The sequence below is a fragment of the Hoplias malabaricus genome, chromosome X1 (genome assembly GCF_029633855.1).
Source record: "Hoplias malabaricus isolate fHopMal1 chromosome X1, fHopMal1.hap1, whole genome shotgun sequence".
Classification (NCBI taxonomy): domain Eukaryota; kingdom Metazoa; phylum Chordata; class Actinopteri; order Characiformes; family Erythrinidae; genus Hoplias; species Hoplias malabaricus.
Window position 1 is genome coordinate 12,890,851 of NC_089818.1, and position 14,608 is coordinate 12,905,458.

At 38.3% G+C, this 14,608-nt stretch overlaps 1 protein-coding gene across 1 annotated transcript; it reads left to right on the top strand.

Moving 5' to 3' along the window:
- Positions 1 to 3,302: 3,302 nt before the first annotated feature.
- Positions 3,303 to 14,512, top strand: LOC136675887 (rhodopsin kinase grk7a). The gene is made up of 4 exons (XM_066652684.1): positions 3,303 to 6,246; positions 6,491 to 6,928; positions 10,579 to 10,859; positions 12,130 to 14,512. The coding sequence occupies exons 1-4, from the start codon at positions 5,647 to 5,649 to the stop codon at positions 12,458 to 12,460; spliced, it is 1,650 nt and encodes a 549-aa protein (XP_066508781.1). The 5' UTR covers positions 3,303 to 5,646; the 3' UTR covers positions 12,461 to 14,512.
- Positions 14,513 to 14,608: the final 96 nt, after the last annotated feature.

Consider the following 14,608-nt stretch of genomic DNA (forward strand, 5'->3'; position numbering starts at 1 on the left):
TGTAGCCCCCTAGTCAGGACCTAGACACCCCCCTGGTGCTAAGAATGATTCAACACCCTAATCATACCTTCTCTGTGGGTGTCCCGACCACTGAGGAACATTGCGACAAGGGGCTAACAAGGTGACGTACATTTCACCTTACACAGATGAACTGTTATGTGTGATGATTAATCTTTATATTTAGTGACCACAAATGACCTAAATTAGTCAGGTCAAAGATCTTAAAGCAGTAATTCTTTCTATATTTACATAAACGGGACTCACTTTGTTTGGGATCTTGGGACATTTTTGGTGCAGATAATCTCATCCAAGTTTACAGCACTGAGTCAATTTATATACAGACACAGCTTTAGGAGCTGGCCTGCGGTAGTTAGTCTGCCAGAATGATGTAATGACTATCAGTGGAGAAATAAAATTGAGACTCAGCTCAGATGTCATACACATGATTATAATCCACTGGAATTGAACAGAGTAAGCAGAACCAGGCTTAAGTGGTCATTCAGGGTGACATGGGGTAACATTTGCCCATTATCATCCCTCTTGCAGAGGGTGGACTGAGCATATGTATGAGAGCAAGTGAGTGAACTGATGTAAGAGTCCGGCGAGGTAACAGCACCAGATCTGAGACCAGGAGCTGCTTTAGAATCTATATATAAACCAAAGGTCGTCCGTAACAGGCCCAGAGCCCTAAGAATACCTCACACACAAACATGTATTGTGACTTGTTGGGACGTTGCAAAGACTTTATAAAAGACTCTAACCTTAAAACATATCTTCACTTTAAAATGTAATTATTTACATTATGGGGACCAGCTGGTGATCAGTGTGTAAACAGGTAGGTCCCCACAATATGATATTTTACTGTTACAATCACACACACATACATTTGTCCATATTTTCTTGTGGGTACATTGCACTGACTTGCCCTTCATTATGTGCAGACTTACTGTAACTTTGACTATAACTAATGCTCCCCTAACCCTAGAACTTTGCTATAGCCTTTACTCTAAATCTTACCCTTACTCTAGCCCTAACTTAAGTGTAACCATTGCCTTAGTTCAAGTACAAGAAGTTTATTGTCGTTTCAGCAGTATACAGTGTTTACAGTACACAGTGAAACGAAATGGCGTTTCTCCAGGACCAAGGTGCTACATAAGACAGTACACAACATTAAAGTGCAACTAGTGCAAACATAAAACAGTGCACCCACATTAAAGTGCAAAAGACATAGAACATAAAACAATACACAACATTAAAGTGCAACTAGTACAAAGATAGTGCAACATAAAACAGTGAAGTCCTAGCATTTACCCAAAAGCTGGTTTTCACCAGTGACTTACATTCCCTGGAACTCAGATGGACCTCCATTTAGTTCCTGTGGGATGAGCTGGACTTGTGTTTATGATCCAGAAATAAACATCCACTATCAGCACCTGCTATGACTGATGCTATAGTGCAGGGGTCACGAATAGGTGGACCACGGTCCGAGTCGGGACCAGGACGCTGTCTAACAGGCCTAACTCCGATCCAGTCAGATTGATCGGCTAGATTGCACAGCAGAGGCAAGACAGATAAATCATGTACTGCAAATTCATATTTCCTTCTGCTAATAATAGTTTTAAGAGGCCAAAATGTCCAATGTAAGAGACAGCAAAGCTGTCAGATGATTGGAGGTGTTGACAGATTTAATTATTTCATGGTTCAAGGCTGCAAGACACTTGAAATAAATATATAAATAGTTAAATAATTAAGTAAATTATTTCAATAATATAATAAAAAAATAATAAAATGTACATTTAAATAATGATTAAATACATCACATAAAATTATATTATATTTCAATTTTTTATTATTTAATGTAACATTTAATTCATTAATTTTCCTTATAATTAATTATTTCTTTATTAATTTAAATATATATTATTGTCACACAAAAAAAAAAAAAAAAAAAAACTCTACAATCAGTTCTGTGCATTATGATGAGCGCCTTGACCGGAATGAGGCACACACAGAGCAGTGCTCCAGACCTCAACTACAAGATATTAGTGACTTTATTTACATATGCATTTTTGAATGCATGATTCAGAATCATTGTTTTATTTGTAAATTTTACTTGAAACGAGAAAAAGACATTTTAATTAGACTATATGTTATTTATAATATTTTATAAACCGTGTTGAAATATATTGAAATGTAATATAAAGGGTATGTTGATTTGAGATGTTAAATACATAACATGTTGATATAAATACAAGGCTACTTCAATATGCAGAATATAGCACTTATCATAATGCAAGTTATACATTATATTCCGGACCTTGGCTTGAAAACATTTTCTCTAACTGGACCTTAATGGATTTAAACTAATTAACCCTGCTCTAGTGGCTGGAGGCCATCATTTCCTCAGAGAAATTTTCCAGCATCTTGTCTCAAGTCTTCCCAGAAGAGAAGGTGCCAAAAGGAAAACGAAACAAAACTCAGCATGCCATCCTTTTGCTTCCATTATCATCTATTTGCATAGGGTCTTATTCTCAGTAAACATTTACTTGTATGTGCTTCTGTTGTTTACTCCTCGGCTGAACACCTAGCCTCACTGTTGCAGATGCAGAACCCCAAAAGCCTTAGGAATTGTGACAGTGCTGATACAGTAGCTTTTAGAAACCACTTTTAGAGTTAATGACATTATATGTGTAAGGACAGGATCAGCTACAGTAGAGGAGATTTAAACACACACGCAAACACCATCTTTCTCTCTCTCATCATTCTTGCTTTCTCTCTCTCTCTCTCTCTCTCTCTCTCTCTCTCTAAATGAATACTGCAATACAACAGAGAAAAGGGGAAAAAAACACACAACTCTGTGAAAACATCTCTGGTGCAGCTGCAAATGAGCACTCCCTGCAGTGTGCTGTGGGTCATGTGAAAATGAGTTGTCTCTGCAATGATGGATCACCATCTCATACATCTGGGATGACTAGGAGTGGTGTTTATGTGTCTGACTGCCATTAAATATTAATAGCAATGTTCTAACATCTGGTGTAAAATCTCCCCAGAAGAGACAAGACTCAGTTTCAGTAAAAATGGAGTCTAATTTAAAGGGAAACTTGTCAAAATCATGTTTCGGTGAGACTCGTGAGTGGAGTGGAACTAGAGTAGTGGACCTCGATTAGGTTAATCTGATTTACAGGGCTGGTCAGTGAATCCATTTTAGCCCATGTCCAGCTCTACAGGACGAAAGAGAGGGCAGGGGGAGGGGGGGTAGATTGAGGGTAAGCTGTTTGAAAAAGTAGACTGTAAGTAAATTAGATATCAAGGTGATACAGTACCCCCCTCAGTAACCTGGTCACTCTGAAGACATCACTCAGATAATAACACTCACTCGTTCACGGGATAACTTTATTAACACCACAGGAACTAACTCCAATAAGTCAAATTTGTCATTAAAGGGAATGTGTACAATTGTGGGTAAACACAGTTTTCTGGTTTGTTTACATTCAGAAACTCTGCATCTTTTAAGGTGGGATGGTATGTTTGAGAAGAAAAATGACTGGTGTTTGTAGACTACTGAAGTTTAACATGTCTAATAATATTTAGTGTTTAAATTACCACAGAATCTCATTTATAATTTGAGCTGTTTAGATTTGTATCACTTATGCTCTGTGTTTACCTTCATGCAGTAACATGTTTTTTGATTTAGGGCAGCACAGTGGCACTGCAGGTAGTGTCGCTGTCACACAGCTCAAGGGTCCTGGGGTTGTGGGTTCAAGCCCTGCTCCAGGTGACTCTCTGTGAGGAGTTTGTTGGTGTGTTCTCCCTGTGTCCATATGGGTTTCCTCCGGGTGCTCCGGTTTCCTCCCACGGTCCAAATACACATATTGGTAGGTGGATTGGTGATTCAGAAGTGTTCACAGGTGTGAATGTGTGAGTGTTTGTGGCTCTGCGATGGACTGACGCCCCCTCCAGGATGTGTTCCCACCCATCACCCAGTGATTCCGGGTAGGCTACTGACCCACTGCAACCCTGAACTGGATAAGCGGTTACAGACAACGAGTGAATAAATTATTTTATTATAATATTGCCTTTTAGCACCTGCTCCAAAATTACATAAACCTTTTCCAAATTTTAAATATCATTGTTATTACTGTCAGTTCCTCCTTTAGCAGCATCCCCCTCAGGTTCAACTCCGCTATAGGGGAAGGTGACCTCTCTCTGTACTGAAATTCGGAGCTACATCACAGTATGCAAATCTGTTAATGCCCTGATGGCGCCCTTCCCATGCCACACTCCAATCATGGATAGCAACCACTTGCAGTTTTTCTCTCTCTGCATAGATCCCCTGGCCACATGGGTGTTTTTCTGTTGTTATAAAAATGGAACAAACGACTCAACAGAGCCCTGCCCACCTTACAGCAACCTTCACCCTTCATAATGGCCCCACCCACTTCAGAGCTTTTTTAAAGTAACTTAAATTTTGAAATCATTTTGTATGTATGTTCATTTTAAATAATTAATTTGTACTAAATCACTAGTTATATGTAATTAAAATTATTTTAGCTACATGTTTAGAGTATAATATATCTTATTTTCAGCCCTCTTATACAATTGAACTGTATTTCTGAGCTGCCAATTTAACACTTGAAACACATTAAAAAGTGATTAAGATAATATTATACAAAATAAAAAAAGTATTTATTACAAATTTTATTTATATTATTACAAATGAACAGACAATGTCAACAAAAGTCACTAATAAAAACACAGTAACACAAAATATGACTATATTTTATTACAAATGATATCAGGCATTCCTGTACATGAGCCACAAAGAAATCAGGTCTATTGATGTTAACTTTCTTGTTCGGATATAAAGATCCAATATGTTTCATCTAAAAGTATTGGATCATGCGTAATTCTGAATACCGAAGGAAACGGAATATTACGACTGATGTGAAACAGGATCAAATGTGATTATTACAAGATATTTCAGGGAAATTAAATGCAAATCACCTTAATATCATCCACTGCCAGTTTCTGCTGAAGAATCATGGCATTCTAGATCTTAATTCTTCTCTAACGTGAACATGTAACAAGTCCCGATGTGGATGGATGGCTTCTTTCTCTGACTATTGATGTTTGACTTTTTCAGAAGACAGATATGGTCCAGTTGAACCAGTCGAGTGTTTCTGTATCGTGCTGAGTTACTTTCTCCCACACCTTCTTTCTGCTCAATGCATCAGCTTTATTGTTTGCACAGCACCATCCATCATATAAACCGTTAATTTGGTGTTCTGCTTCTAAATTTAGACAGCCACAAATCTCCTTAAGGGAGAACCCTCTTATGAGTTCCTTTCCATGAATAGCATCCAAGTATAGACCACACAAAGATACTTAAGCGAAAATCCCTGGCAGGTATTTAATTCTAAATGAGTAATTACTGGGTTTGTCAGTGTGTCTTGGTCTTGGAGGTGCGTTTGTCTGAGCGGCTCATTCGCGCCTTGGCTTTGGAGCGAGTCGCACATACACACGCACACACACACACAGCAGCACATACATACATACACACTTACACACCCCCTGAGAGGTAGCCGTAGCTCGGACTAGAGTTCTTCAAGTTCTCAGGGCGGGATCTGATCCTAACAAGCCGCCAAAATGTGTGACATGGGGGCACTCGATAACCTGGTGGCCAATACGGCCTACCTGAAAGCCCAGGAAGGAGATGATAAGGAAATGAAGAAACGGCGCCGGAGCTTGTCCCTGCCCAAACCCGAGCAGTGCGTCTCCCTCAGAGCCAGTGTGGTGAAGGACTTTGAGTCTCTCTGTGAACAGCAACCCATTGGACAGAAGCTCTTCAGGCAGTACCTGGGTCAAGCTGCACCAGAATACATGGCTGCTGCAGAATTCCTGGATGAACTGAACGACTGGAATCTGGCTGAAGGAGCTGCCAGGGACAAGGCCCGGACCAACATCATCAACAAGTTCTGCAAAGAAGGATCCAAGAGCTTCCTGTCCTACCTGACTGGAGACACGCTAGCAAAGTGCAAAGCCATCTCCGACAAGGACTTTGAAGAAGTCATGATGGGAAAAGTGAAAGAAGCCACCAGGGAGTTCCTTAAAGGCAAGCCTTTCACGGATTACCAGAACAGCCCCTTCTTTGACAAGTTTCTCCAGTGGAAAGAGTATGAGAAGCAGCCAATCACTGAGAAATACTTTTATGAGTTTAGGACACTTGGAAAGGGTGGATTTGGAGAGGTAAGTTCTTCTTGTGAACTGATTTTTGTAAGCCTAACATTTGCTGGAAATAGATAGAAAAATCTTGAGGATGCATTTAAAATTGTGTTTGCCTGTATCATAAAAATTATGATAGACAAAGTTATAAAAATTATCAAGCCCTTTCCATGGTAAAATTAAGAAGGTAATATAATGACTTCAAAAAACATGGTAGATGATCTCGTAGGCCTTCAAAAGATCTTGAGTCTCCTCAAAATCTTCCCAGGTATGTGCTGTTCAAGTCAAAAACACAGGTCAGATGTACGCCTGCAAGAAGCTGTGTAAGAAGCGCCTGAAGAAAAAGCATGGTGAAAAAATGGCTCTGTTGGAGAAGAAGATCCTGGAGAAAGTCAACAGCCCTTTCGTCGTAAATCTGGCGTATGCTTACGACACCAAGACCCACCTGTGCCTGGTTATGACACTGATGAACGGTGGTGATCTGAAGTACCACATTTACCACATCGGGGAGAAGGGGATAGAGATGCCGAGGATCATTTACTACACGGCTCAAATCGTCATGGGCATCCAGCACCTGCACGCTCTGGACATCATATACCGCGACATGAAGCCTGAGAACGTTCTGCTGGACAGCCAGGGCCAGTGCCGCCTCTCTGACCTGGGTCTGGCCACTGAGCTTCCCAACGGAAAAATGACTACCCAGAAGGTGAGGTTTCAGCCAATATTAGCTGGGTAAATTAGATCCTGACAGAAATGCAATCTTTATTAAGGTCCTAAAAGCTCTGTATGATATAAAATATTCAAAAAATAAGCCAACCCAAGTAGATGTAGTCAAGCAATACTATATTGACCAAAAAAATGTAAACTGTTAAACATCTTTATCCCATATAAACACAGCTTTCTGCATACATTTTCTATAACATAAATTTAAAGCAAGCTATGAATCCTCACTGAGCTCTCAATCAGGAACATCACTTAGTTCACTGAATCTCACAAATGTGTTCATCTGGTTAGTATTATTGCAGGTATCAAAAGAATTACAATTAAATATTAACCAAATACAGAGGAGTACAAATTGCAGAATAGACATCAATGAAAATCGTAAAAAAAAATCCAACTTTCAGCCCATGCTAAGTCTCATATTGACTTGACATTTAAGTTATTTTTTTAAAAAAAGAAAATGTTTACTAATGCTAAACAATGGTAACAAATGTAAACAAATGTAACTAATGCTTCAGATTATTGTATCATAAAATAATTCACTAGTATCCAGCACTTGCAGCATAAGCATACTATTTGCTTAAGGTGTAGGGTAATTTAATTGGCCCCACTGCCCAGGTTTTGTGTCCTGTTGATTTTGTATCTGAGTAAATCTAGGGATTACTACTTGGTTTGGAACATTCTGAGGGTTGCATTATATAACCCATCTGATCTCTCGCATGCTGAGTATAGCTACACCAATTATTCACACTCTTCAAGCTCCCAAGACTCTAACATCTCTTTGAGCTAAGTGCTTTAGTGTCCTCACCTGCTCTGCTGGAGCCCTGCTCATCATCGTGGGGAGTGGGGCAGTGTTGGTGCTCTGGAAGGTTTTATAGCTCAGGTAAATTTATTGTGTGATTATACTTTGAAAAACATTAAAAACCTATAATGTTATACATTGATAAACTTTCATACACTGATGTGACATAAATTTCCTAAAAACATTTTCCACATACATTTTTTTAGTATTTTAAAGCCTCACAATATAATTTAATTATCAAAACATAAATTAATAAAGATTTAAAGGCTAATGTGGGGAAATAAATCTGCCATGTTTGTGTTTTCAGATTAGAGATTGTATCATTATTTATTTATTTATTTATTGAGAAAGAATTGAAAACTGCAAATAGTAGTTGTGCAGTTACTTATAATCTCTGATTTTCTAAAAAAGCCGGCTTTTTATATATATATATATATATATATATATATATATATATATATATATATATGCAGTTTATAGGAAATAATGTGCCATATCTATGTTATAACAATAATCTATAAATTTTAAGTCATATAAGGCAAGTGCACAGGCCTGGTGGAGCTTTACCATTAATGTTCCAAATTTTGAAGATTCAAGACACTATAAAAAATATGTTGTTTTTAAAAGAGCAGAGTATCTGAACAGAGGATAAAATGAAAGTTTCATGAAGCAGCCAAGCTAAGAACATTATCCCATGCCCTTCTTGGGTCACCAGTGCAGGCCCAAGCCCAAGGCTAACTCCTAGCGGCTAACTAACAGCAGCTAACTCCCAACGGCTTGGTTGACTTTGTGCTCCTGATCCGCTTACTTAGAAAGAATTACGCAAATCTGTCTCTGATCAGTCTGCTGAACTTAGCACATAGACACGTCTGCAGGAGGGAAGCACATTTAACTTATATGCATTCATTCTGACTCTTACAGTGGACTCCAATGTATTTCAGTTTTTTTTTGGCGTTCAAAGACTGTGGTGAAAATTTGACATACTAGTAATAATAATAATATTGCTAATCTTAGTCATTTTAGTTTAAAATTGCATGCTCTCGATCCTAATATTAATCTTTCCTGGACATTTTACATTTCTGTGAAAGAGTTTTAATTTTAGAGAAACAGATTTAATTTTGCAAGATAAGAACTTACCCCAATCTATATACAAAACATACACTTAACATTTTGTTGCTCTTCAGAATGACATACATTTCCATTTATTACTATATCATTTAAGTGAAATAAATGACCTAATAAATGCAAAATTAAATATTTAAGAAAAAAACTAATTACACTACAAGTTAAGGACATTTTCTCATTCTATTATAAATGTAATGTTTTGAATTTTTTTTTTTGTTTTATTTTTGGACACTGTTTATATTTTAATATTAAGTTTGCCTCACCAGCAAGCAAGATAACAACTTTTATATTTCTATCTTGCATAATAAATAAAATGAAAAATCCCCAAAAAAACGAAAATGAAGTCAACCATTTAGTTTTGTACAACAGTTCAAAGGCAGCAAATCATATATCTGAGGGCAACGGGTTCTCAGCTGTTTCACATTACAGAATGCTAGTGTTACTGGACTAAATCCAATAGAGAAAGATTAAAGCTCAAGAAACCCCAGACTGTCTAATTTACATCATGTTGCCTCTGGACTGAGGTCTTTTGAATGCAGAGGATATAGACATACATTCAGTTAAATGGTAAATAAATAATTCTAGGTAAAACTGGAAGCCTCTCATAGGTGTGCAGGGATATTTTTATGTAATGTGAAGCACTTCATCACAGAGGATCGGCACATGACTCTTGACAGATAGTAGAGGATTACAATTAAGCCTCTTCTGGTTGGCTCTGAGGAGAGGTCAGATAGGAGCAGTGTCCAGGCCAAAGCTTACATAAAGGAGCCCTGCTGTAAAAAGAGAGCACTGTTTTAGCCACTTCATCTGAAATTAACTTTCTCTCCCATCAATCTTTTAACATTTTGTGTTAACTTTGTTAAGATGAGTTATTACCGCTCATAAATACATTTGCTTTTTATTGTCCTTCTGTTGTTTTGTAATTATTTATTAAAATGATCATATTGTCACATTTTCTTTCTGTTTTTACAACCTTTTAAAAACAGCACAGAATTTCACGATAAACAGAACAACTGAAATATTTTGGAATCTCCTGTTTTTATTGTTTTTCAAATTAGAACTATAGTCTTCAGCATTTTATTTTTCAATAGCTTAATTTTTATATTTGTAATGAGATTAAATGTAATGTATAGGTCCCAGATGATGAAATGATGGTTCTTTATGATTCATTCATTACTGACCACTCTTGAAATCTCTCTTGTCTATTTAAATTTTAATTTTATATGATGTTTCTGTCTGATAAAATTTTAAACTTTAGGAAATACTTTTAAATATGACATTACAAGAGCAAGATGGGTGTAATTAGAGATTTGTTTTCTCCATAAATTATCACCCAGAGCAACAGTGGTCAGTCTGGGATGCAGAAAGGGACAGTGAGTGAGTGCAGAAAGAGAATGGGACAGTGTTATAACAGCAACAGGTTCAGTAAAAACAGCACAGTGAATATTAGTGTGTATTAATACACCATAAGCTCCACAGTGTCTGTCAGTGGTACGGAAACTCAGGGTATATGTCTTGCTGCAGTAGGAAAGAAAGATCTCACACTAAAGCCATGAATTCTTATTCAAACCAAAGCCACCACGTTGGAGAAGGTTTTATACTGACAGTGATGAAACAGAAACAGGGAATTATTTCAGACTTTTCCATATAACTTTGTCTTCTAATGTCATCCCTCCTCTCTCTCTTTCTCTTTCTCCCTTTCTTCTCAGGCTGGTACTGGGGCGTACATGGCTCCTGAGATCCTGATGGAGACCCCCTACAGGACGTCTGTGGATTGGTGGTCTCTAGGGGTGAGTATTTACGAGATGGTGGCGGGCTACACCCCGTTTAAAGGTCCCGAGTCCAAGAAGGAGAAGGTGGAGAAGGAGGAGGTCCAGAGACGCATCCTGAACGAGGAGCCCAATTTCGAGCACAAGAATTTTGATGCCTCCACCAAAGACATCATCCAACAGTTCCTCAAGAAGAAGATTGAGGAGAGGCTTGGCTGCAAGTAAGAGCTTTCTTCATACTGAGATCTATAGACTGGAGGTGGGGGTTTCTGATCAAATCTGTTTTAAAAATGGTTGCCTGATGAAGGGCCCTGATCTAAGGAGCATAAATTAGTTCATACATGTTTGACAGGTTTTTCATTCAGGTTACCCTTTATAGAAAACAATGGAAATATAATAACAATCAGTTTCATAAATCTTGGACACTTTTAATGAAAATGACTAATTCTGATCCATCACACTCGTAGCAAAAGCTGAGAACTGGAAGTGTGTGTTCCATGCAGAGTAGACACAGGCCATTCAAGTGTAACTGGAGATGTGAAAGACACATTTGCTCATTTGCTGTTGTGCATAATATAATTACACATAGAATAAGACATACTGGAACGCATCACATTATAGTGCTGGTTCCAAGGCCTGCATAGATAGAGAGGGTTGTGTCAGGAAGGGTATCCGGCATAAAACTGTGCCAAATTTATAATACGGATTGGTTGATCCACTGTGGCGAACCCTGACAGGAGCAGCTGAAGGAATAAGAAGATGACGCATAGTATAAGACAGTTACCCTCTAAATTATATTAATACAAATCCTTTTTAAAATTGCTCTTCTTTACCCTCTTTTTCAATGGTCAGGATCTCACAGGACCACCACGCTAATATGTTAGTGTGGTGTAAAGTTAGAGAAAATAACTCCAGAACCGACACCTCAGCATTGTTGAATGTGTCACTTTATTTTTTAATATATTTATTTTCAGTCAAAACAGCCATGAATATATTAAGATGTTTCTCAGAGATGAACATGTCTGCAATTGTTTGTGTTCATCTTCCACTGTGAGATGAACAGCTCACAACCATGTGGATCTGAAAGGATGTGAAACTGGAGAGAAAGAAATAGACACAAAAGAAGACAAGAAGAAGCAATAGACTAACTGCCCAAGAGGCCCAAGCTTAACATCACTGAATGGGTCTGAGGCTTACTGAGGTTTACAGAAAATGTAGAAGCAGCTTCTGGGACTGAAGTGTGGAGGTGTCAATGTAGAATTGTTTGAGGAACTGAAAACTGGTCTATTGAATAAAACGGACGCTGTGATTTGGTTGTGGAGGCTTCTCTGTGAGTGTGTGTTAAATATAAGTCTGTTTTGATTGGTCACTAAAGTCAGATGATGGGTGTTTTCTGAATGTTTCGTACTATATATATCAATCATCAAACAAAAAAGCTTGTCTGTTAATAAGGCAACAACACTAACATCAGCTCTGTGTTTGTGTCCACAGAGGAGATGACCCCAAGAAACACGAATGGTTCAAGTCCATTAACTTCCCTCGCCTCGAGGCCGGACTCATTACCCCACCCTGGCAGCCCAAGCCCAATGTGGTCTATGCCAAAGACACAGGTGACATCGCAGAGTTCTCTGACATCAGGGGCATCGAGTTTGAAGAGAAGGACCACAAGTTCTTCAAGGAGTTCAACACCGGAGCAGTGTCCATCCCATGGCAGAAAGAGATGGTCGACACCGGCCTGTTTGAAGAACTCAGTGACCCCAACCGGAAGGAGTCTTCGGCCGGGCTGGACAGCGGGAAGTCGGGAACCTGCACTCTGCTATAAACCCAGAGTCTGTATGCCGAATACAGGCCGACAGGCTCCAAACCTGAAGAACAGGAAAGAGGACTACCAGAAAGAGAACAGGCCTTTCCGTTCATACGTCGTAGGGATCTATATTGGGACAGGAGTGTTTCTTTTTTGTCTTCAGGTGATGGGACCTTTTTAATGTTTGGACACACTCCCTCGCAGGTGTGTTGGACTAAGCTGGAAAACTTCACGTTCACCTCTTTTCCTGCTGTTCCTGCTGAGCTTTGTTTTTGTGAAGTAGGTCCCCAGCAGGGGGCGCCACCGAGAAAATATTAGAGGATTAGCTTCATCATCACAGCTCTCTTTATGAAGCTGAGTGTTTTGTTGTAATATAGTGTGTGTGCACGCGCGCGCATGCGTGTGTATGAGCATGCTCTTGCTTGGGGTGCTTAAATATCGGGAAGGCTCAAATGTTTGGAAATGTGCCGGTGGCTTTTTCCTACAATTTCCGTGCATTTCTTGCCTTGCAAATGAATGCAGTTTAATCGCATTTCGTTTCTGGATGCTTTGTCATCAACAATAATAAATAATATAAACAACAATAAAAACAATACAGCCCCAGAAAAGAGTGAATGGAACCAATATGAAGTAAATATAAATAGATATATTTTTGCAAAAACAAAAAAAGGAAAAAACTAAGAAAAAAGTGCATTTCCAAGAAGCTTCACTGACTCGTGATTAGTCCTGGCCTCCGTGATCTCTGAGGTTTCAGACAAAGGGTCGACTGTGATCATACACCTAGATTTTCCAATGCACTATATGTGTAAAAATATGTATATATTATAATGAGATGTTAATTAACTGCACTACATGTACAGAGTTTAGGTTTTCAACGTAGATAAAGTTGAAAGAGAAAACAAGTGTCTCTTCTGTCCCATGAACGTACAGTTGTTTCTTTGGCCCTGGCAGGGATTTATGGGTAATAGGAGGTCACGTGTTAAGGCTGTGTGCCTCATGAAGGAAAAGCACTTATGTTTGGTTACACTGAGGATTCATAGTGAGGATTTATTACCACAAAAATGCCAGGAGTGTTGTGTGTTTTTTTGCTCTATGCCATAGGCTCTGACCGATTTGTGGGTTATTTGATTAAATTGAGCAATATTAATGCTGTTTTCCCTGTGTCTGCATCGGTTTCCTCCCACGGTCCAAAAACACATGCTGGTAGGTGGATTTGCTACACAAAAAGTGTGTCCGTAGGTGTATGTGTGCGTGTGTGTTGCCCTGCCCTGTAAAGGACTGGCGCCCCCATGACCCTGAACTGGATAAGCGTTTACAGATAAGGAATGAATAAATATTAAGGCTCCAGTATATATGAGTATGAACTGATATTTCCCCAAAAATCATAGCACTATGTCACATGCAACTTTATTATGAGTGTCCTGATGAAAAAGAACAAATGTAATTAAAGGATTCTTTTAGCAAAATCAAAGGTGTCCAATACTGACCCCACATATGACAAAGACGTGTTTAAAATCAATTTATATTCTTGTGTTCAGATCCGGAGCAAAGCTAACTATGCTAACTAACACTGGAAAGCAGTAGTCTCTCAAGCATCCTTTTCTAAACGCATGTTCAGCTATGTCCTGGGCTTAAATAAAAGCGTTTAAATACTATGTGAAACACTAAATTCTAATTTAAGCTTTTAAATACTAAAAGTATTTAGTATGTGTTTAAGTAAATGTATGAATATTTTGGCATACACAAAGGCTAAAAAGGTGACTATTGACTTCAGGTGTTTGTTAGCAATTTTAGCTACATAGCTCCAGCTCTAAAACTACAGGACCTAAATACTTATTCCAGTTTCTTGTATAACCAAAGCCCATATGCAGGAAAGCACCATATGTAATTTTTTAAAGCATTCTGCTTATTGGGTTTAAGAAACACTTGAGAGCAGTTATACAAAGTAACCAGAAACTAAAACTGTTGAAATGGGGTTCATTTTGTATAATTTTAAATGAAAATTATATCAGGAATTTTAGCTCCTGAAGATCTGTATCGTGATGATTTTCATATCAATAAGACAGTAAATAAAGCAATAAAATGCTCCTGGGTTTTATATCATTTTGACTTAACATTATTAATGGTTAGTTACAACTTGTTCAAGTTTTTAAAAGATTAACAAGA